Source organism: Solanum tuberosum, unplaced genomic scaffold, assembly GCF_000226075.1.
Source record: "Solanum tuberosum cultivar DM 1-3 516 R44 unplaced genomic scaffold, SolTub_3.0 scf00036, whole genome shotgun sequence".
Lineage (NCBI taxonomy): Eukaryota > Viridiplantae > Streptophyta > Magnoliopsida > Solanales > Solanaceae > Solanum > Solanum tuberosum.
In genome coordinates this window covers 1632276-1657855 of record NW_006238960.1, presented here as the reverse complement: position 1 = coordinate 1657855, position 25580 = coordinate 1632276, and the positions used below count along the sequence as shown (strand labels likewise).

Here is a 25580-nt window from a genome sequence, read left to right as displayed (position 1 = left end):
CACATCTTAATATTCAAATGCTTATTCTAATTCAGACGTCTTAATCGTATAATTGAAAGAAATGAGGCATAAGACATTATTATTTGTTATTATTATTATTATTATTATTATTATTATTATTATTATTATAATTATTATTAATTATTAAATCAGAAGGGTCTGATATGCTAATAGTATATTTAAATTAACATAGTATTTTTAATCTTCAATTTATATGTGTGAGGACACCAAATACTGGAAAATACATTTGATAAAAATGACTTGTATCCCTACCAAATCCACTACAAAAACTGACTTGTGTCCGACCAACTACATTATTTTCAGCTTCCCTAACCTAAAACGTATTAACTTCTTCCCTCCATTCTAATGTATTTAAAGGTTAAAAACTGCTGCTCTTATAACAGCTTCAAGCACAATGGAAACAACAATTTATCAATGCACAATCCCTCCACCAAAGGGTGATCAATAAAGGGTGATCAATAACATTACGTGGAGCTGAATGATGCAATCGCGTCCATTTCCTGCCGCAATAGGAGAGCATCAATAAAAGCATCCAAATCTTCTCCCTGGAGAACATCATCTATGGAATGCGTTGTGATGCCAACACGGTGATCAGTAACCCGTCCTTGAGGGAAGTTATAGGTGCGGATCCGCTCTGATCTGTCCCCACTGCCAATCTACTCAACATGTGTAGATAATATAGTATTAATATTTTTTTTTGAGAATGGATTATATAGTATTAATATTCCAAAAAGGAAACAGAAAAAATATTCTTTTATGTCACTAAATTCTACCTGCTCCAATCGAAGTTTCGATCTACTTGACTGACTGCTGAGTCGCTCTATTTCATATAGTTTTGCACATAATATTTTTAGTGCTTTGGCCTTGTTCTGAACAAAATACCAAAATAAAAAAAGCAAATGAGTGGGCTAAAAGATTTTCAGAAAGAAAAAAAACATTGAAGCAAGCGGAAGCTAACAAGCTATCATGCCAGAATGGCTCGTAACCAATAATCAGCAATGATGCCAAGGAACACATACCAAAATGAACTAAATGAGCAGTAGGCTTAACATATATGACTAAGAACATTATAAGAATACTAAAAAAGGCACACATCCTCAAAATCTGTTTACTCCTTCAAGCAGCTAAATATGTTCCTCAGGGAGACCAAGACAATTGAGGAATCATGTTACAGCTTTATTTATTTCCGCAAATTCATCTCAAGTAACTAGCAAACTGTTACATGAGCTCAGGTTTTAATAGATCAAGGGTAACTGCCAACAGCAAGAAAAATATAATTTCGCACACAAAGCATATCAGATGGACAAGTTCCTAAAAAGTTAGCAGTTAGATAGTGTGATAATTTTAACACTTAGGGGTCGTTTGGTAGCTGATTTTGGAGGTGAGTTATGTTGGTATTAAATCTTGCATGCCAGATCAAGCGGGACGGCATGCGGTAGAGCATGCCCTATCTTAGAGTGCTTCATGCTGCCCGCTATTGGGTCTAAGTGAGAAATCCTGCATAAGTAATACCATGTTTGGTAGTAGGTTAGGAGGTAAGTAATTCATGTATAAATTATTTTATGCTGGATAGGTGGAATAAATAATACATGTATAACTAATACACAAAGTCATGAATAACTAAACCCTACATAACTAATACTTGCATAAAATAATACATAGATTCTCTCATAACTAATACTTACATAACTTTAACCAGCTATCAAACGAAATTATTGGCTAGGAGGTGATTTATTCATGTATTAAATTTTGCATAACTTGCACCATGTTTGGTAGCATTTTTTGCTATGTATAAAATTCAATACACCAAATACATTGTGGATTATCAATTTAAAATCTGCATAGCTAATACATGTATAAGTTATGAGGGAATTCATGTATTATTTTATGCAAGATAGAAACTCTGGTTAATAAAAAAAATTATTACTAATAAATGCATAATTCTAACCAACAACCAAACAAACCCTAAGAATGTTTGATAATGAGTGACAGCCTCATGAGAAATTAGGTTTATAATTATCCATCTATTCAACTGCACTGTCAAAGGTCGGTGAAGAAGTAACAGTAATACAAAACATAGTACAAGAAGAAAGTCATAAAAAAACAAAATAAACTAATGTGATTTGCACATAACATATCAACAAGATGAACTGAGAGAAGGAGAAGGAAATTAGAAGTATAATTTACCATAGATTGTCATGACGTTTAGTCAAAACAATGCATGGAACACATAAAGATTGCTGCTCAGAGTTATGCTAAGACTTTGAACAAACCACACGGCCAAGGGAAAAACTGCCAAAAGGTTGCACACTTTACCATATGCTGGGAGCGCTGATCTTGTATGGAAACAGTTATTCCTGATGGCACGTGAGTGATTCTAACAGCACTGTTTGTGGTGTTTGCATGCTGACCTCCTGATCCCCCTGATCTGTAAGTGTCCATTCTCAAATCTTCATTCTTCAACTTCACATCTAGCTGACGAAGATTCAAAGATTAACAAAGCAGTAAGCAGTCAGGTAACATCACTGTCAACCTTAAATGATCAACTAAAAACTAAAAAGAAACTTGTGGATATATCTAATCCAAATACACTTGAACATTGCGCATGCGCCTGTTCTCTACCCCTTCCCCCTCTCCTTGCTTTCCTTCTTCTAAGGTGTGTCAAACATGACACATGAAATTTAAATAATACAGCATAAAGTATGCCTTTTATTTTTACAAGGGTGGCATAAAGTTTGTCTTTTGTTTTTATGAGGGAGGCATTAAGTATGTCATTTTATACTTAATGCCTCCCTCATTTTATAGCATTAAATGAATGAAAAACTTTTCTCCCAGACACAGTTCCCAAAATATGTTTTAGACTCACCTCATCATCCCCTTTTCGGTGGTCCTTCCGATCACCGGAAACCCTCAATTTCATCCTTTTTCTGTTAAACCTTCCTCACAGTTCCCAAAATATGTTTTAGATTCACCCCATCATCCCCTTTTCGGTGGTCCTTCCGATCACCGGAAACCCTCAATTTCATCCTTTTCTGTGAAACCTTCCTCTATTATGGAGGACTGTATTTATTTTGCGATAGGTTTTAAGTCTTTTGACATCGAGAGAATTAGCGATATGGCTGGCGAATGGTACGAATGGACGGAAAGGAGCAGAAGGGTCATCACAAGAACCTCCTTTAGCAAGAGGTCTATGATATGGATCACCCAGATCTTGCATGAAGCTTCAAAGGAAAAAGGAAATTCCGTCAAAAGGTGGAAGAAAACAGAATCCCTCTCGGAAATTTTTTGTGCTAGGAATTTCAACAAACACGGCAGATACTTCAGCCTGATAAATATAAGAGGCAGAAGGAGGTCCGTTATAATCATCCCTGAGTTGTCTTTTAACTCAGGATGGGACATCTTTGCAGATAAAATAGGGAGTTTTCTCGCTAGACATAGAGTGGAGGAAAACAGAATGAAACAGAGACTAGTGGATAGCAATGTCTCTTTTGCAGAGGCGGTTAGGAGCTTTAAATGGTCAAACAGTAAAGGAGATGGAGTTAATGTTAGAGCAACATTAATGAAGGAGAAGGATCAGGAAATTATTCGCATTAATGATGCCCCGAATACCCATGATGAAGTCCTACAGAGAAGCTTAGTTGGAAGCTTTGAAGGAAGGGATATGACCGTACCTACCCTGTCGGAAGTGAGGGGTTGGACCAACAAGAACTGGAGACAAACTCATGGTTTGAATACTTACGAGATGGGGGGTGGAAAATTCTTGTTCGAGTTTGCGACAAGAGATACGGCTGAACAAGTGATTGCAGGGGATTGGGTCTGGTGTAACACAAAAGTCCATTTGGACTGTTGGACACCAACAATAGTGGCATCAAACAGAGAGAATGGGTCAAGCTCGACCTGGATTAGAATTGTTGGCCTCCCACTTCATCTATGGTCGCAGACAATCTTCAAATCCATCGGAGATTTTTGCGGGGGTTGGGTCGAAACAGAGGAAGAGACGCAACTAAGAAATCACCTTAAATGGGCAAGAATTAGGGTTGAAGGCGAGGTTCGAGGATCCCGAAGGAGGTGACAATCCTCAATGCCGGAATTTCCTTCTCCATGCAATTGTGGACAGAGTTGCCGGCGAGATACGTTGTTGGAGAAGATAGTGAGTCGCCCCCTATTATCCAGCAACTCTCGAGGAATTATCCAGTGGCAAATAGAAGGACTGATGGGGCTGCCAGCTTTGAAACACGTGGGTGGCAGTAAAGGACAAAGGACCTGGGGCCACTTCTAATTCAAACTTGATGGCAAATTTGGGCCGATTCTCACCCTTATTAAATCAAGGCCCAAAACACAATCAACATCACAAACAGCCAGATCTAACTGATAATACTAAAAAGCCCAAAAGTCTAAATGACTTCTCACGTGAGAGAGGCATGAAGGGGGAGAAAGATCTTAGAGAAATTAAAGACCTGGCATCTAAGTTCCTGCAAGCTTTCAAAAACTGGGAAAAAGAAGCCGAGGTGGAGGAAGACACAATGGGGCAAAAAGAAGGGGATGCAAAAATTGTTTCCAACCAGGAAACGACTCGTAATCAAGAATGCTCCAAGACAAGAAAAGAATCTGAAATAAGAACAACTAATATCATGCAAGAGGCAGAACAAAACTTGCAGATACAGCAGATTCATGAGGTTGACCCCAGTCAATATTCAATTCCCAAGTTCTCAAGAAATTATCGAGACAGAAGCATCAAATTGGGTCAATTCTCATATCCTAGAGCTGAGCAATACCTATGGGGTAGCTTTCAAAGGCTTCGAAAAAGAAACCATAGCCCAATTAATGAAGATCGATGAGAGGAAATCAATGTTGGATAATAAGGGGTCTGGTAAGGCAGTGTCTACTCCAAAGAGTAGAATTGGGAAAAATGAACTGAAAAATTTAAAATCCAGCCTTAATGAAGAAGTGGAAGGCAGTAGGAGCAGGGGGAGAATTTAAGTTTAACTTTTAAATGAAAGTCAAACTATTGACATGGAATGTAAGGGGGCTAAACGATCAAAAACAAGAGAATAATGGTGAAGAGTCTAATGCAAAAATGGAAAGCGGATGTCTACTGCTTTCAAGAAACAAGGATCAGCAAGGAAGTTGAAGCAATGGCTAAGCAATTATGGTCATGCCGATGGATGATATGTGGTTACCTGGAAGCTGAGGGTAGCTGTGGGGGTGTCCTTATGATGTGGGACAGCAGAATTTGGAGAGGGACTTTAGTTGAAGCTGGTCAATCCTCCATCACCTATGAATTTGTATCAACTCAAAACGTTTATACCTGGTACCTCACTGGAGTGTATGCTCCCCATACCAGGGATGAGAAGCTACTTTGTTGGGAGGAAATAGCTGCAGTTAGAACTATTTGTGATGGTCCATGGGTCACATGTGGAGACTTTAACACAGTTAGAGTCATGGCAGAAAGAAGAGGATGCAGTAGGATCACAAATGTGACGAAAGATTTTTCCAACTGGATTGAGGAGATGGAATTACACGACCCTCAATTAAAAGGTGGGAATTTTACATGGTTCAGAGGGGCAAACCACCACAGTGCATCCAGGTTAGACAGATTCTTATATTCAAGGGAATGGGAAGAAACCTTCAAATATAAGGCAGACGATAATGCCTAGAGTGACATCTGATCATAGCCCTATTATGCTACAATGTGGGGGACTGGTGGCAGAATAAGTCCTACTTCAAGTTCGAGAATTGGTGGCTCAAAGTGGATGGTTTCAAGGGACTAGTTGATAGTTGGTGGAGTGAGTTTGTAGTTGAAGGCTACCCTGACTACAAGCTCAGTATGAAACTGAAGTTGCTGAAACAGAAACTCAAATAATGGAGTAAGCAAGTAGGTGGGGAACTAGGCACTAAGAAAAACAAGTTATCTGAATTAGGTGACATTGATCTGGCACAAGATTCAAGACTTCTGACAGAGGATGAGCTGATGGTGAGGGCTACAATCTTGGTAGAATTGGAAGAACTGGCAAAAATTGAGGAGTCTAGGTGGAGACAAAAATCTAGGATTCTATGGTTGAAACAGGGAGACAACAATACTAGGTTTTTCCAAAGGATGGCTACAGCTCACAAGAGATATAATAATATAGACAGACTAATAATCAGTGGAGAGGAGGTCAAAGAGCCAGAAGACATTAAGTTGAATATGATTGAGTTCTATAAAAAACTCTATACTGAAACAGAGCTATGGAGGCCTTCTTTTGAGTATGTGAATTGTCCTAGAATATCCCAAGAGGAACAAGAGTGGTTGCAAAGACCTTTCAGTGAAGATGAAGTGCTAAATATAATCAAACACTGTGATGGTGACAAGGCACCTGGGCCTGATGGATTCACCATGAGTTTCTTCAAAGTCTGCTGGGAGACTTTGAAGGAGGACTTGATGCAGACAATTCATAACTTTCACCAGAAGGAAACTTTTGAGAAATCATTCAATGCCACTTTTGTAGCCTTAATCCCTAAAAAGCATGGAGCAGAAGAGTTGAAGGACTTCAGACCAATAAGTCTGATTGGCGGAGTATACAAAATCATAGCCAAGCTTCTCACAGAAAGAATGAAGAAGGTCATTGGGGTATTGGTGGATGAGCACCAAATGGCTTTTCTGAAGGGTAGGCAGATAATGGATGCATCAATGCTAGCAAATGAATTAGTGGACTGCAGGGTGAAGCAAAATCTACCTGGAGTCTTATGCAAGCTGGACATTGAGAAGGCTTATGACCATGTAAATTGGTCCTTCCTCCTGAAGATTTTGAGAGATATGGGCTTTGGAAATAAATGGATCAAGTGGATTGAGATTTGTATATCTACTGTGAAGTTCTCCCTTATCATTAATGGCAATCCCGAAGGGTTTTTTCAGTCACAAAGAGGTTTGAGACAAGGTGATCCTATGTCACCATTCCTATTTATCTTAGCTATGGAGGGCTTCAACTCCATGATCAGGAAAGCAAGTGAGAATGGCTGGCTGCAAGTGTTTTGTGCAAATGCAAATAGGGGAGAGGTTATGGAGATTTCACAGCAGATGACTCTTTGGTTTTCTGTGGAGCTGAAGTTAATCAAATAAGACACTTGAGGGCCATCTTAACCATCTTTGAAGGAATATCAGGATTGCATGTCAATTGGCATAAAAGTTGTTTATACCCAGTTAACCAGGTGGCAAATATGCAGGTGCTTGCTGAGAATTTAGGCTGTCAGGTAGCCTCCCTCTCAACAAAATACCTTGGAATGCCCCTTGGTGCAAAGAACAAAGAGGTGGAAGTCTGGAATGAAGTACTAGAAAGATGTGAGAGGAAGTTGTCAAGATGGAAAAGTCAGTATCTATCCTTGGGAGGCAGAATAACTCTTATCAAATCAGTGATGGATGCACTCCCTACTTATATGATGAGCTTATTCCCAATACCAAGAAGTATAGAGAAGAAAATCAACAAATCAAGAAGAATCTTCCTGTGGCAGGGAAATAAAGAGAAGCTTGGGTACAATCTTGTTAAATGGGATGTAGTGACACTAAACAAAATTCAGGGTGGTTTGGGTATAAAAAAGTTGAGTACGCAGAATGTCAGCTTGTTGAAGAAATGGCTATGGAGGTTCTGTAGTGAAGATCTGGCTTTGTGGAGGAGATTCATATCACATAAATATGGTCTCCAAAACAATTGGATCACTGAAGAAGCAAATGGTACTTTTGGATGCTCTGTTTGGAAGACAATCAGAAGACTGTGGCCATCTTTTATCCCCAATCTATCCTTTAGGATTGGGAATAGGGTGAAAACCAATTTTTGGAATGAACTCTGGTTAGGAGAAGAGAATTTGAAGATCATGTTCCCAGATCTTTATATATTGAGTCTACAACAGATGGACACTGTGGCACAGGTGTGGAGCCCTCAAGGTTGGGATTTGATCTTTAGGAGGGCTTTAAATGACTGGGAGATTGACAGAGTAGCAGAATTACTACAAACACTTAATGCATTTCCAGGTGTCACTGAAGGTCCTGACACTCCAATCTGGAAGATGCAAAAGAAAGGGATTTTCACTATGAAGTCTAGTTACTTGAGTTTAAATTCTAATCAGACTATGGAAATGGAATGGCCTTGGAAACTAATTTGGAAAATCAAGATCCCTCACAAGGTTTCAGGTTTCACTTGGCTGGCAATCAGGAAAGCATGTCTAACCCATGAAGTGATACAAAGAAGAGGTATACAGATTTGCTCAAGGTGTTACATGTGTGGGGAAGAGGCAGAAGTTAACAGTCATCTTTTCTTACACTGCAGAACAGCTGTAAATCTGTGGGACATGTTCTTATGTATACTTGGAGTTAACTGGGTAATGCCCAAGACTACTTTAGACTTGCTGAGACAGTGGGAAGGAGTGGGCAGAAGAAGAAGATCCAAAGAAGACTGGTGGAAGTGCATCCCAGCCTGCATTTGGTGGACATTGTGGAAGGAAAGGAATGAAAGATCACATGATGGGAAACTTAACAACACTCAAAAAATCAAGATGAATAGCTTGAGCTTGCTGTATTTTTGGTGTAAACAGGATTTGGTGGGGGAGGTAGATAGCTTAGTGGATTTTAGAGCTCAATTGTAAAGTTTTTGCCCAGTTTCGGCTTTTGAAACTACCCCCTGTGGGGCTGTAAATCCCACCTCATCATGCTCTGCTCATGAGTTTTGACGTGAATATAAAGTTACCTTTATCAAAAAAAAAAAGTATGTCATTTTATTTTTATAAGGGAGGTATAAAGTTTTAAAGGCTCAATGTGATGACCTCCCAAGTCATCATGCCACTTAGGCGCCACGTGGCATAAAATTGTCCATGTAGAAGCCTACATGATAAGCATTTGGGGGAAGATTCTAAAGTCATGGAGAGTTTTTAGGAAAGACTCTAGAATATCAAGGAAGAATTCTTGAAAGTGTAACACCTCGGATTTGGAAAAGAAGGAAAATTGCAGTTTTTGGGCTGGTGTCTGTATCTACGAGTCCCATCTACGGACCGTAAAAGCTTCTATGGGCCATAGATGGCAACCGTAGGTAGTGGGAAAATAATTCTTTTTTAAAACAAGTCCCCATACCCTTTTTACGGTTCACCAGGACGGTCCATCAACCTTTGTAAGAGTCGTAGATAGGTCTCGTAGGTGAGTCCCAAACTTAGTGAAATTTTGAGGTCAAAGTTGGGTTCTACAGATGGCATGTATGGACCGTAGGAAGACCTACGAACAGTACATGGGATCCGTCAAAGGTGGATGAATTTTAAGGTACCAGTAACCTACCTACGGTTGACCAGTACAGTCCGTAGAAGGACCATAGGTCCAAACCGTAGGTGGGGTTCAACAGTTATTTTTAAAGGGCTTTTGGGGTCTTTCCCTAATTGTTTTAACTCAATACTACGTCGTTTACACCTAGGCCGTATATAAACGTTCTAAGCCCCCAATTTACCCATTTGAACTCATTCTCCTAAATTCCCAAAAGTTGACCAAATTCATCCTCCCAAATTCTCTCAAAGTCCTTTCCTCCATAGGGTTCTTAAATTCTCCAATTTTACAACGCTAGATTACCCAATCAAAGTTAGGGTTTAAGTCAATGTTCATGGGTTCTTTTCAATCTTGATGAAATTGATTGTTTTCTATCTATTTATGCATGAATTGAGGTAATTACATGTTTTGGAGTTAAATTCATATGAACCCATGCATGCCCCATGAACTTTAGACTATGAGCACATGATTAAGTTTATGAACTATGAATTATGAATTTATGAAGATATGCATGTTCCTTCTATGGAATTGATATGAATAATTTGAGATTGCTTTGAGAGCAAAGCATCGATGTTGTTGTTGTGAAAGGTTATTCTCACAAGAAGGATTCATAGGGTTGAAAGATTTTCTCAACTAAAGTTGAATCTAGATTTAGGAGTTATTTTAAATGGACTCTAGCTTGAATTGGCTACTTAATTGTGACTTTCCATGGATAATAAGATGAAAATGATTAATGACTATTCTGTGGGATTTATGCCTAGCACCGAGTGGACTAGAGACGATTATCCATGTCCCATAACTATGTGTCACCATAGGTTTGTCTTAGATAGACATTAGCTAGTGGATCCAGTTTAGCTCAAGTTTATGATTCTTACCTTGGCAAGTAAGGACATCTCTTTTCGGTGTGGGAAAGACACTGAATTCCATGTTATAGCTCACATGGTCTATGTCGGGTAATGGCAAACTTCCCACAATAACGAATTAAGGTTACTTTCTAAAAGTATCTCAAATGTGTATTAAAGATGTTTAGCTTGTATTGACCATGATTATGACTTATATTTTCTAACATATTATTTTATGATTTAGCTTGGTCATTGCATGTCATGTAAGTCATTTTTAGCATGATTTCATAACTCTTATGCATTGTTATCATACTTAGTACATTCCATGTATTAATGTATACTTGTGCTTACATTGTTTCACTAATGTAGGGTCTGATGCTCCTATTCCACGCACTCGTGGCTAGACATCCCTTGAGTGCTTCGATTGAAGATTGGTGAGTCTTCATGTTCTAAGGACCGAAACTCCTTTATTGCTTTATGTCATTTTCATTTCAGACTTGTATGTGATGCATGGGTTACGTCCTAATCACTTTCCTTATGATGTATTAGATGGCTTTGAGACTTATGTTAGACTTCCGCTTTTGTCAAACTCTTTATGATATAAGATTGTCCTTTGAATTCTTTAAATTCTATTATTTTGTACGATGTATGCTAAGTGGCTTGTGTAGGGCTTCTTGGGGTCCTATAAGTCATGCTACGCCTATGGTATACTTTGGGTCTTGATAGAAAGGCTTTAGAATATTCTAGGCATGTAGAGAATTTTAGAAAATGTGTTTATTTGTAAATATGTAGAGACTTGTGTAACAATTATTATTTGCATATTAGCACCTAAGTGAGTAGTATAAAGAGGGGTATTGATATTCGGCATAAAATGCATACATTTAATCGTTGTAAAGGCCTCATATGTTTTCTTTTGTCATCACTTGATCACTATTATTATTGCTATGTGCTTATTATGTGTGTTTCTTTGGATAGGAGATTTGTCAGAGCTAATAGGCATGTTTGGAGCAAATACAGACTTGTTACGGAGCTTCGAAGACTGAGTAGAAACCCATTAGAATGATCAAGATCGCATCAAAGAGTCGTTGAGCTAAAGGACTTATGAAGAAATAATTGAGGAACATAGCAATTGGCCGTGCGCGGAGCGGCCACGCTATCTGGCTCGCGGAGCATACAGCCATAAATGTGACGGGGTCGAATTATTTTGGCTGAAGGTTATTTTCGTCAAGAGATTAAATATGTGCAGTATAAATAGCGTATTAACTAAATATTCAAATGGTGCAAGATCATGAGCAAGTTGTCAAGTGCCACACGTGTGCTTAGTAGAAGATTAAGGATGTGACATCAAGCCATGGAAAGTTCTAGCCAGGGGTTAACAAGACGTGCATCTGCTGCATGCTAGAACACACCCTGCACGTATATTTGTGTGTATATATATATTTTATAACACAAACACACACTGTGAGTGCATGAATATGCTATCACTCATGAGGACATGCTCTGTATCCTCCTAAGATTTTTAACCCACCAATCCTACCCTAGTGTTTCCCATGCTTATGCAAACTATGAGATTAATAATATTGCAAAGAATCATTTCCTTTTAAAGGATAAAAGTGCTGAAGAGCCTTGATCTGATGCACGGTAAGCATCTAAAGTCCCTAGATGCAGTATCTTGGAGCCTTGAGCACACTGCTCCCTTGATGAGTTTTTAAAATTGTATTTATTCTTATAAGCTGTCCACATGCATTGCACTAACAACACTCACCTGATCTGCCTGCGGGAGAATTGCAACAGAGACAGCACTGGTGTGAATACGTCCACCTTTCTCTGTCACAGGCACCCGCTGCAAAGGAAGTAAATCTCTTATTTGGCTAGATAAACTGCAGTCAAACACAAGACTTAAGGTGATACTACCTGAACTCTGTGTATTCCACTCTCAAATTTTAGTTTCCCGTACACACCAGCTCCAGAGATAGAAGCAATAGCTTCCTGGTGATAAATTTTGCAAAGTCAAAAAACATGCAATTGGGGACAACGAAATATAAAAACATGGTACACTATCATTTACTTGGAGGCAGTAATACCATTATTTGAAGCTTACAAGCTCCTTTTGATCCAACAATGTTAATTGCAATTTCAAACCAACAATGGTATATATTTCAGGTAACATTTAAGGTGATGTATGAAGCATGGACAAACCTTGTATCCTTTAAGATCAGACTCAGCTATTTCTAGAACCTCATACTTCCAGCCTTTTTTCACAGAATATTTTTCATACCTGATGTTGAAATAATATCAGCATCAGGAATGAGAAGTTATTAGTTGAACCAAGGGAAATCCAGGAACTCAACTCATGTTTTAGTAACCCACATTTTGAATATGTCCATCGCAAATAAAGAAGCCTCTTCCCCTCCAGTTCCTGAAAATATTTTAAATTGATCATTATATTGGACTTACCAAAAGAGTACACATTTTATACCAATGAAAGTAGAGGTCAAATGAAGTTCAGATACGTCCAGATTCAATGAAGCTCCTTACCTGCCCTCACTTCAAGAATGCAGTCCCTCTCGTCAGCATCATCTTTGGGTAGTAATGACTTCAGAAGGAGAAACTGAAATTTCTTCTCTCCTTCTGTGGCTTCACTCAATTCTTCAGAAGCCATCTGCTGCATGTCTTTGTCATCTTGACATTCAGATATTACTGATTTCAGTTCCTTAATCTCCTAGAAGGCAAAAAGACAAAATAGCAAGATCTATTAGAGCAAGACTGAGAATAATATAGGATACAAATGATCCTACGGACAATAGAGGGTTAAAAAAGAAATTAGGGAAAAAGAACAAATATACCCTGAACTATCGTAAATGGTATGTATGGTATGTATGGTATGTAGATACCCTCAGTCATACTTTTGGGGCATTGGTGCCCCTGCCATTATAAAACTAGAGCGTATATGCCCTTCACTCTAATGGAAGACTAAATAGGGACACGTAGCGCAATCTTATTCGTCAATCCGTATTTAATAAATGTCGGGTCAGTGGATAAGATTATGACACGTGTATGTCCGTTGGTATGAAGGGTATATATGCTCTAGTTTTTGGACGGCAGGGGCACCAATGTCCCAAAAGTATGACAGAGGGTATCTGCATAACATTTACGATAATTCGGGGGGGTATATTTGTCCTTTTTCCCAAGAAATTAATATAAATATCAAGAGAAAGGCAAGGAAAGAACTGATATCTCACCCAAAAAAAAAAGCTAATGTGTTTGCTTACAACAATTTGCGCCAAATGTATAACAATGCCTTCCAACAAATTCACAAGGATGTTAGGTACATGTGCTAACGGACTCCGACATCAACATTCAGGGTTATCATATTGTGTTCATGTTGTGAGAAATATAGGAGAAAATATTATTGAATTGTGTATCTATATTACGACACAGAGATCCTATTTATAGACACTACAATACAATCATTTACCAAGTAGGATACTATATACTATTCATATTCCTATTCTTGTTCTAAGTGGGATTGTATATTCCTATTCATATTCTAACACTCTCCCTCAAGTAGGATTGCACAAATCATATGTACCTAGCTTTTTACAAATGTAATTAATACGAGGACCGGTGAGGGACTTGGTGAAGATATCTGCAAGTTGATCACTTGACTTCACAAATTTTATAACAATATCTTCTGAGAGTATCTTTTGTTAGACAATGTGACAATCACTCTCAATGTGCCAAGTCCCTTTCATGAAACACTGGATTTGATGCGATATGAAAGACTGGTTGATTATCACACATAAATTTCATCTAAACCGATTTCGCCAAATTTTAGCTCTCTCAGCAGCGGTTTGATCCAAACTATCTTAGCAGTTGCTGCAGCCATTGCTCAATATTCTGCTTCTACATTAGATCGAGCAACCACACTATCTCTTACTCTTCCACGACACCAAATTACCTCCCTCTAAAACACAATATATAGATGTAGAACATATATCAGAGGATCATCCTACCCAATCAGCGTCTGTATACCCAATGATATGCTCATGGCCTTGATCCTCAAAGAGTAGTCCTTTCTTTACCTGGAGCTAACTTTATACATAGCAAAATATAAACAACTGCATTCCAATGACTATCACAAGGGGAAGTCATAAACTGCTTACAACACTCACAAGAAAAGAGATGGCAGGCCTAGTCATTGTGAGATAATTCAACTTTCCAAACACCCATCTATAACTTTCAGGATTGTTAAGTTGCTCCCCATGTCCTTAAAGAAGCTGAAAATTCGGATCCATAGGAGTATCAATGGGTCTAGATCCTATCATTTCTCTCTCCTCAAAAATGTCTAAGGCATACTTGTGTTTAGAAGTAACAATACCTGATCCAGACTGAGCAACCTCAATACCTAGAATATACTTCAGTTTGTCGAGGTCTTTAGTCTGGAAATGCTTAAGAGATGTTGCTTCAAATTTGTCATACCATCTTGATCATTGCCAGTGATAACAATATCATCAATGTAAACAACCAAATAAATACACAAATTTGGTGCAAAATGCTGATAAAACACAGAGTGATCAACACCACTATGAGTCATGCCAAACTCTTAGATTATTGTGTTGAACTTTTCAAACCAAGCTCGAAGAGACTGTTTCAGACCATAGAGTGACTTGCGCAATCGACATACAAGGCTACTAGGCTCTCCATGAGCAACAAAACCAGGTGGTTTCTCCATATAGACTTCTTCTGCAAGATCACCATGTAGAAAAGCATTCCAAATGCCCAACTGATGAAGAGGCCAATAACGAACAACAGCCATAGATAGAAAAAGATGGACGTATGCCATTTTAGCCACGAGAGCAGAAGTATCACTATAATCAATCCCATATATGAGTATACCCGTTGGTAACAAGGCGAGTCTTAAGCTGATCAACCTGACCGTCTAGACCAATTTTGACTGCATAAACCCAAGGGCAACCAACAATAGATTTTCCTACAGAAAGGGAGACAAGCTCCTAAATACCACTCGTATGTAAAGCATGTATCTCATCAATCATAGCTTGCCTCTATCCAAATTGAGCAAGTGCTTCACTTTTGGTCTTAGGAATGGAAATAGAGGACAAAGAAGATACAAAGGCATAATGGGTGATAAGAGATGATGATAACTCAAGAAAGTATAAAGTAGGTTAGGATTTTGAGTGGATGGTATACCCTTTTTAAGTGCAATCAGTTGGTTATGGGGAGGCAAGTCTGTAGTAAGAGCAGGGTATGGAGCATGGCATGAACCATTTGGGACTAGTGTTGGACGCGGACGACGATGATAAGTTGGGAGTGGTGGCACTACAACTGGAGATGTAGAAGTAACTATCGATTCCTCAAAAGTCGGTACATGTAAACCTAAAGTATTGGTAAGACCCCAGAAACATCAAGATTATCATAAGATGTATAATAACGTTGAGATTCAAAGAATGTGACATCAGCGAACATAAGGTATCAATGGAGATCAGGTGAACAACAACGATACCCTTTTTGAACTCGAGAGTAACCAAGAAAAACACATTTGAGAGCACTGGGATAATTTATCTTTTCCTAGAGCTAAGTTATGAACAAAGCATGTGCTCCCAAAAACACAAAGGGATAGAGCAAAACTGTGACTAGAATGTGGAACCTGATTTTGAATAGAAGATGAGGGCACTTTATTAATTAAATAACAAAATGCAAGGAGTGCATCACCCCAAAAATGCAACGGAACATGAGATTCAATGAAAAGAGTGTGAACAGTCTCAATGAGATGTCTATTCTTCCTTCCTGCTACATTATTATGTTGAGGGGTGTACGAACAAGATGTCTGGTGAAGAATTCTTTGGTGAGTCATAAACTCTTGAAACTAGGAGGATAAGTATTCTATGGCATAACCACTACGAAAAGTACGAATAGAAACACCAAATTGATTTGGTATTTCAGCAATGAAACTTTTGAATATGGAAAATAACTCAGAACAATCTTTCATTAAGAAAACCCAAGTGCATCTTAAATAATCATCAATGACACTAATGAAATTCTAAGGTTGAACCGACTCTACTAGGACCCTAAATATCATAATGAACTAATGAAAAAATAGACTATGAACGACCCTCAGTACTACGTGTGTGTACTACGGGTGTGTTTCCCAAGTTGACACGACTCACAATCTAATGTAGATAAACTAGACAAACTAGGCACTATCTTTTGTAGCTTGGATAAACTCGAATGTCCCAAACATTTGTGAACTAGGTTTGGAGCATCTGTAACGAAGCATGTTGTGAAGGAATTTGAAGCAGTAAGATAGTAAAGGCCTTGGGATTCATGTCATGTGTCAATCATTTGTCCCGTACTACGGTCCTGCATGAGAAAAAATCATCAAAAAATGTTATGCCACAATGTAGAGCACGCGTCAAACGACTAACCGATGTCAGATTAAAAGGAGAACCAGGGACATAAAGAATAGAGTCTAGAGTGACAAAAGATAGGAGTTTGGCTTTTCCGACCCCTTTTGGTTTTGTTTGGATCTCGTTGGCTAGAGTAATAGAAGGAAGAGATTGTGAATAAACAATATCGGACAGAAGTGATTTGTTACCACAAATATGATCCGAAGCGCATGAGTCCATGACCCATGATCCAAGAGTACTAAATTGTGGCACAAGCAAAACAATTACCCACAACAGAAACATCAGGTTCAGCAACCGAAGCTAGTTGTGGAGACGTTTGCTTACTTGTTTGATACTAGGAACTCATCATATTATGTCTAGGCAATATGAGCATTATTGAATGGTTGATCAAACTGAGAAACACATAGTACTTTTGGAGATGACGGCTTACTTGCGTGATTTCAAAGGAACTCATAATATTCCTTTAGAGCAATGGGATCATAACTGGTGTTGGACCATGCGAAATATAACATATGTCACGAATATGTCCAAGTTTATGAAAATAACTACACTTGGATTGAGGTTTTCCAAACGTCGTCCTCCTCGCCAATTCTCCATAGACTGATATGTTTAATTTTCAATGATTTGAGATGCGAGATTAGACGAGTCAACGGTGGGTGATTAAATTGCCTTGTGACTAGGAGGCGCAGCAAGACAAAGTAGACGAGAGAATAATTCATCAATTTTAGGAACTGCAAGACTGGCTAAAACCTGATCAAGTTCATGTTGGAGGTCTCAAGTTCGAAACCCGTCACCCTCGAAAGCAAGGGGTGTTTGCCTTCTGGGTCAAGCTCGTCGCACCAGGTTTGACTAGTGTGGGTTACCTCTCCTATGTGGTTTGCGAGCTATTGCATAGGAGCGGGGGTTTTACCCTGTGCACCCAAAGGGTAGCTGTTGCGGGTTTTCCTTATTATCAAAAAAAAAAAACCTGATCACGCACTGAATCATGGTAAGTAGGGAGTCCAACAAATGTAAGAATTAGAAACAATATAAGCTTGTGCTCTTGATGTTTTCCAAATTCATAGTGATTGACATCAACATTTTCAAATTCCTCCATGATTGCCTATACCTGTCCAAGTAAGTAGACATCAGATTCTTGTTTCTTTATGCTAGTCATCCGAGATATCACATTATAGAATTGAGATGTCATAAGTGTATAAAGCACATGCCTTTTCCCAAACAAAATAACATGTCTGGAATAGGCAAAACGAAGGCATCAATTTGGAATCAGCCAAGCGTCATAGGATACTATACAATTGAGCATCCATTTTCTCCCATTGTGCTTTGGCTTTTGGACCTCACTAGCCTTTGCCTTTTCATCTACCACACAAGCATTGTTTGTTAAGTAATCTTGAACACCCAAGTCAATCAAGGAACCCAAGCTAAATAGTTTGAACTTCCCATTTAGGGGTCGTTTGGTAGGAGGTATTAGGAGAAATAGTCCATGTATTATGTATGGTATTATTTAGTACCATGTTTGGTAGAATTTTTGGGCCCAAGTATAACTAATCCATGGATTAGTTATACACCCTACATGGTATTATAGGAGGTATTACTAATACCTTCCATGTGGTGGTATTACTAATACATTGGATTTAATACCATGGGATTATCTATGTAAAGACGAAAATATCCCTCAAATCATTTTATTTATTTTCTTGAATTTATGTTTTATATTTGTACTAGTAAATTTATTTAAATAAATTAGCTTACAAATTTTATTATTTAGAGAGAGTTGTTTGTTAATAAATAATTGCAATACATATCAATACAATATTTAAAATGTGAGTTGTTTAACATTTACTAATTGAAAAGGCAAATATATCACCACATGACGTTTGTGATCTTAATTGAATATATTATTTGTTGGTTTATGTGTGGTTTCTAATTGTTTGTATTTTGAACCATTTATAAATTGCATACATATTAAAACTACAACTTCCAATTTTTATATGTAAATGTAGATGATTCATTAGATTTTACTATTGTTTACCGTATTTTCGATTTTAAAGTAGATGGTCTATCTATTCTAAATTGAAAATTAATGTTTTTAAGTGATTAATTTATTAAGATAACAATTGTTTATCCTCAAATAATTCAAGTGAGAAAATAGCAAACATGACAACAAAATTGTTCTTCTCCTAGCTACTAAGAAGGCCATAAAAATAAAATATTGTCCGACAATTATCTACCTTGACCGATTACATAAAATAGAAAATCTCATAATAATGCAAGGGTATAATTGGAAAGAAGCTTTTCGTAGAGTTTTAATCCAAACACAAGATGAAGTCAGAAGCAATGAACCAAACACTTGATAAAAAATACACCCTGCACTACTAATCCCAGCACTACTAATCCTTGTGTTACTTGCTAATCCCTGCATTATTTATTTTTCTACCAAACGACCCCTAAGAGTTCTAAAGTAATTATAGGGCTTGAACTTCCAATCTCCATATTTTTGGAGCCAAAAACATCACACCCAAAATACATTTTTTCGAAACGACTTGAAAACAATAAGAAACTCGTCGGAAACTACCTACTTAGGTCTAAAAATTCAGATTTAGCTGGAAACAGCCTAGAAATCATCGGAACCCTAATTCAGCAATCAAATCTGGACAAAATTGGCTAGGGTTTGGTCAGAATGACTAGACGATCCCAAAAGAGAAAAAACTACTCAAAAAATCGACTAGAGCAGCCCTAGCGCGCCAGCGCATGAAAATAACCTCGTCGAAAACATCCACCTTCGAACGGCGTGTGAGAGCTCATGAAGTCCAATATAGTTGTTTGTGTGTGACTTGTAATTGTGAATTAGCAAACTTCGCCTAACCGGGTTTTTTAAGAAAATAGTAATGCTAACCACGGGGTACACTTGTGCCACAGGGTCTAATAAGACACTTGCATGGATTGTTACACAATCTTCCCGGTGTTTTCAAAGGTGTAAAGCGCATAAAAAAGCTCCAAGGTTCATTGGGCCTTTGGGTGCAAAACTCAAATAAACCGTGGGCTAGACTGAATAAAGGTGCAAATGAAGAAAAATATAGATATGTATGTGTAGTCCAAGACTAATAATAGTAAGCATGGATAACAAATATATAGACGAAGAAATTGAAAAAAGAATACGATAAAGTTAAATATCAATTATTTAGTGTTGTTACACTATTGGCAATGTATTAGAGCCTTGATGATGACACTTAAGCACCGCTAAGGGAGGTAAAGCGTTCAACATCTTTTGCACCTTGTTTTAGGGCTTAACCACTTCAGCGTGCTTTTAGAGCCCTCGACAAACTGAGATTTTCTTAGTTGAGCAGATTGAGGCACAATAGTACAATAATCCCTTTCGTTTGGGGCTTGGAGAATGTATTTACAATGGTAGGAGTTCTGCCTTTGTGATTAATAATGATGGTGTACTACGAGTCTACGACTCAATGGTCGGACACAGGACTGAGCCATTTATAAGTTTAGGAGACTTCAAAAGAAGCTCATAGTTAGCGGTATTCGACACGTTGGAGTATTGCAATATGTTTCAGGGCATGCTTGACTTGGTACTTATAGAGAGGCATAAAGAATGATGTTATTAAGCATGCATCTCATTGCTTGAACCTTCAAATGTCAATTACAAGCTTCAAAGATCCAGCGGGTTAGCCCTAAATGACAGATTCGTCATAGCATATAAAATTCAAATGCTTTTTATGCTTTATGATATGGAATACTGATAAATGCACTATTATTTGTATGTATATAGTCCCGTGTCACCTTTTAGGAGACGATCAATAATGCATACAGAGTATGTTTATACATTAAGGAGATTTTGGGTCAGTACTAGGGAGCAACGTGGCTAATGAAGTTTCTGAGGTTTCAATTAGCAGTGAGTTGTTCATTCTTGTACCATGGTAGCTAGGTTTAAGTTGTATTGTTATTTATTTAATTTAATAATGTCAAACAATGTTTTAGATAGTAGTCTTGGATGCTCATGTATTGGACTATGGGTTAGTAGTTTGGTGCTTTTCTTTAATACTGTAGATTTGCAATGATTAATTGGTTGCGGACCCTTAGAATTTGGGATTGAACATAGGAAGGGAGAATGTGTTTGGTGTTCCTAGGTGATAGAGCATGCAGAATCAATGTTTGTCATTTAGAAAGATGAAGTTGAGTTACCTTCTGTTTTGCCCTTAACTCGCTTATGAGATGTACTGAATCTCTGAGCTTCCTGAGCTCTTTGTTGGCCGTTGAATATTCAGAAGGTGTCAATTCAGGCTGTAATTAATGGGTAAATGAGATAATTGCAGTGTAGTGTGCAGTTAATACAAAAGTCTGCAGTGTAGTGTGCAGTTAATACAAAAGTCTGCTAATTCAGTAGAGCAAGCAGAGAGTAGAGTTAGTTCCATAAATGAAAAAACATTGATTCAGGCATGAAAACAAACATGTAGGAATAGTGAGTGAATCACCTGATCTAAAAAACGCTCAAGGTGAGCATTCCTGTTCTCAATCGCTGATAACCTTTGGTCCATTATTTTAATGAGGTCAATAGACAATTGAGGCTGCACCTCTGCATTCCCTATAATGGCCATGAATTAAATAAAAATGTTTAAATTGCTACGCCCTAATATTCACAAATTTACCTGTACAATATAAACGAACAACACTGAAAATTGGGAATCTTCTCCTCATTCTGGATACAAATAACGATTTTATTGACCCAATCTTACTTCGCCATAACCCCTGAGAGAAAAAGAGGCATATATTATTTGAAAATGACGTAAAAAATATGATAAATCACAATAATTAACAATTAGAAATATTTGAAAGATACATAAAAATTTGGTTAACTCTTCAAATTCTATTTGTGCCACGTTAATTGGGACATGAGAAGTAATTATTTGAACATTATGCAAAAAATACTATAAATCACTATAATTAACAACTTAAAATCTTTAAAAACCATATAAAAATTTAGATAATTCAACAAATTCCAACTGTGCACATAAATTAAAATCGAAGGAGTAACATGTATTTACTGGTTGAAAGTCAGTTACAGCAGCTCCTGATTTGCCATGCTGGAAAAAGGGGGAAATAGTGCAAACAATTTGATACTGGAGAAGTGGAGATCACAGAATTCTAAGTAGTTAGATCTTGGAAGTTTCAACTGTAGCAGACACATTTGAAGAGACCAACGACATCCACATGAATGTAATATGACATGTTTCATGTAGTAAAGCATGACTTATCAAATCATGAGTACTATTGTGCCTATGAAGGAACTTACTATTCACCTGTCCTGGCAACGTGCAAACGGATAATGTAACATCAGGAAGTGAAATTCAGAAAAGACATATGGGAAAGCAACTGAAACCAATGATATTTGCAAGCTTCAACCCAAAAAATACTGTGAGGCACATAGGTAAAATGACTGTTACCCAGATTAGCCAGCATCTCATAAAATTGAATTCAACAAGGAAGCAAGAAAGATCAATCGAGTCTTTTCCTTAATATGTATAGTTCTGCATAAGAAGCACAACAATATTCCAAGTACCCTTTATAATAGAGCATTGAAGAAACAACTTGTGAAAAGATCATGAAAATTTGGTGCCCTTGGAGTTTGGTTTTTCCTGTGAAGTTCATCAGATATCAGTGTGTACTTATCTTCCAGTTTTTGATGATTAATCGGCTATTGCAATTGTCGTCGTCATAATAAAAATATATAACCTAAAGTAGGATGATAATTGGTGATCCTTTACGTGCATTGTCAAGTCCGTTAAACCTAACTGGTAAAGCTAGACAAGGGCAGTAATCAAACTAACAGCTAGGATGAATGGGATCTTGACAAAAAGAAGGCACTGCGTGGGATCTGTGACAGCTCGTATGCCCTATATTGAATCAGGTCAGTAGGCAGACATCAATAGGGAAGAACTTATATACGTCTGCACGCTAACCAAAGGGGGTAATACTTAATAGCATATCATAAAACAACCTTTGTCTCTCCTCAATGAAGTCATTAAAGTGAGGCAACTCGTATTCGCTAACTAACTTAGGGAACTTAGGCACGTCACCCCACTGTGAATCTATCTTTCTTTATCGCGCTGATCTTGGCACCTTGACGGAACTACACCTAAAAGAACAGTACTAAAGAGGAACCAACATTTGGAGAGGCAGAAACGTGTCCATAGATAGCTGCAGTCAGCATCGCTTCTCCAACAAATCCACCATGAGCAGGTTCATGGCCATTAACACCACCTAAGTTATAGAAGTACTAAAAAATACATCCCAAGTTTAAGATTCTGAAGAACACTATTTAGTCACCTTTGTCTCTCCTCAACGAAGTCATTAAAGTGGGGCAACTCGTATTCGCTAACTAACTTAGGGAACTTAGGCACGTCACCCCACTGTGAATCTATCTTTCTTTATCGCGCTGATCTTGGCACCTTGACGGAACTACACCTAAAAGAACAGTACTAAAGAGGAACCAACATTTGGAGAGGCAGAAACGTGTCCATAGATAGCTGCAGTCAGCATCGCTTCTCCAACAAATCCACCATGAGCAGGTTCATGGCCATTAACACCACCTAAGTTATAGAAGTACTAAAAAATACATCCCAAGTTTAAGATTCTGAAGAACACTATTTAGTCCTAAATATTCGTATATAATTAGTGGTCAATGCCAGCTAGAGTTCAAGGTTGTTCTGTCCAGCTAAGGAAAAGAAGATGCAGAGGATGGGATGCCGCTCCTTTGATTATTATGTGGATACTTTGAAGGGAAAAAACCAGGAGGGCCTTGAAGGTGTGGGAAAAAAAATTGTGCACTTGGGGCATGCTTTTTATTTCTAGTAATCTTTTGGTGCAGCCATGAGGTTTATGTTAGTGTTAGATGTAATGTAAAGTGAATCCATATCCAAGCCTTTAACCTAAATAAGTTTAAAGGAATCACAAATTCAGCTTGAGTACACGCAGAATGATTCAAAAAGTTGTGCATACTCTTGAAAAGCACAACAGAATTAGATGTTACCTCAGTATTTTCAAGTAAATGTGAAGGGAAACGTCCTTGGATATTTGACTGGCTCCAGATATCTGTTGGCCTAATCTTTGTAAGTGTGTGGGCTGTATATCCTGTATTCTGTAAGTAGATAATCCACATATATATATATTTAGGCCACACACTTGGGTGCAATTCAATAGGGAAATTCCCTCTGTCTCCAAACAAAATTCAATTATACATCTTCTCAAGATGAAAATTCAAATATGTAAATAAGCAATATCGAATTTGCAAAGTAATGCCAGAACATAAAGCAAACTCAAATTATATTCTAAAAAACAGTAACATAGATAAAGTAAAGTTTAATGAACTTGGATCTGCAGATATGATTGTATTCAAATAAAATCATGCTGTTTCGAATATATCACTTGTTTGGGACTGAGAAGTTGTTGGGAGTTTAACTTTGTGTTGGTACAACAATCTGGTAAATATCCTTAAAGCAGTCAACTTGAAAGGATTTAAATTGAATAAAAACAAGTAAAGGAAACTGCAGCTCAACTGAACCAACAACAAAAATATGGAAACTACTAAATTTATTATCTTTTTGAACAGGTAAGTAATGAATTACTATATCAAATTTCCTAGGAATAAAATGTCAAACTAATCCATATTGGTGTTTCATTAGTGCAGGAACGTGATTCTTACTGGAGGTGGAAGATATATAAAGAGACCTCATTAGCATATTAGATTTCCACAAAAGTTTATTCCAATTCTTAATGGATTTGTTGAATAAACAATATACCTATCAGTATTACTTCTAAAGCAAATTCTAATGCAATTTCTTTTCATTAGCCTAAATTTGGTGGGTAGAGCTAACGTAGTTGCACGGGTTAACTTCTCGTTGTTTCGTATTATCATTCTCCACTTCTCCTAAGTCCTAACTCTCTAAACTGATTAAACTGGACACGACGATGAAAACTCTCTCTAAGATTTGAGGGTGAGGAGTACTTTAAATGAACTGGATAGGACGATGAAAACTCAGTTTAACATTTGAAGGTTGTATTTCAATAAATATAATAAACCAAATTTGCATTGGTAAGTCCCATATAGGAATGTAGCACGGCCTAACAAGAGCGAGTTCATGCTCGCAACTCGAACTTCAGACATCTTATATATCGTGAGATTGATTAATACATATGCTGATTATTAAGCATAAGCAGGAATAGTTGATGCATAAGTCATCTTGTCAAACTCAACAAGGCTTATTAATGTATCATATGCAGGGATAAAATCAATTAGCATATTTAGGGAGCCAAGGATATATGGAGAAGCAGAAAAGAGAAATGAATTGTATGTTCACAGAGGAACAAATCAGTCAGCAAGACACTAGGCGTAGAAAATATTAATTAGAACAAGTATAAGGTTCATTTTGAGGAGAAACTGCTAATATACTGGAGCTAAAAATAATTATAGATGGAGAAACCAGTGTTAGGAATAAAACAGAGGAAATATTTAATAAACTCGGTACTACTGTAGCTCCCCTCCTGCCTCCAAGATCAAAATTTTACTGAATTTATCGGAAAAGAGAGAGAATCGCTGAACACCCAAATAACAAGAAATTCATTTATATAGAGAGAAATTGTTGAACAGCTAAACAAGCCAATATTAGGTTTGACCAAAAATCACAAACTAAGTTCACACATGCAATCACATGAAAGGAGGAACTACGAATTCCCAAATAGGGGAGGAGACAACATCAACTACAGAAAGAGAACTCAAATCAAAACCTAAAATCCAGAGCAGTGATGAAAGCGAACTCACAGACGTCAAAGGATGAACACCGAGATTAGCGAGACTGAGCTGGAAGGAGAGGTTTATCAGCGGGGAAGAAGCTTTGTGAAACCCAGCGAAACAAAGTGAACCATCTCGACTACACCGCTTAGGCTTTACAACAGAAGTACTAAACTATCCCAACAAGAGCACGTAAAATCTCTAAAACACCCCTT

General features: G+C 37.7%; 1 protein-coding gene across 7 annotated transcripts; it reads right to left on the bottom strand.

Moving 5' to 3' along the window:
• Positions 1 to 219: 219 nt before the first annotated feature.
• On the bottom strand, positions 220 to 25580 carry LOC102581696 (peptide chain release factor 1). Of its 7 annotated transcripts, XM_015306510.1 has the most exons (14): positions 25396 to 25539; positions 23608 to 23715; positions 21623 to 21697; positions 21227 to 21326; positions 21053 to 21162; positions 20763 to 20861; positions 12679 to 12862; positions 12511 to 12559; positions 12340 to 12418; positions 12055 to 12129; positions 11906 to 11983; positions 2338 to 2496; positions 795 to 890; positions 220 to 677 (listed from the first exon to the last, which is right to left on the bottom strand). In XM_015306510.1, the coding sequence occupies exons 4-14, from the start codon at positions 21273 to 21275 to the stop codon at positions 486 to 488; spliced, it is 1170 nt and encodes a 389-aa protein (XP_015161996.1). In that variant the 5' UTR covers positions 21276 to 21326; positions 21623 to 21697; positions 23608 to 23715; positions 25396 to 25539; the 3' UTR covers positions 220 to 485. The 7 variants fall into 7 exon arrangements, with proteins under 7 accessions (XP_015161996.1, XP_006342318.1, XP_006342315.1 ...); XM_006342253.2 differs by lacking the exon at positions 21623 to 21697 and having other exon boundaries at positions 233 to 677; positions 25396 to 25580; XM_006342255.2 differs by lacking the exon at positions 21623 to 21697 and having other exon boundaries at positions 233 to 677; positions 21053 to 21153; positions 25396 to 25580.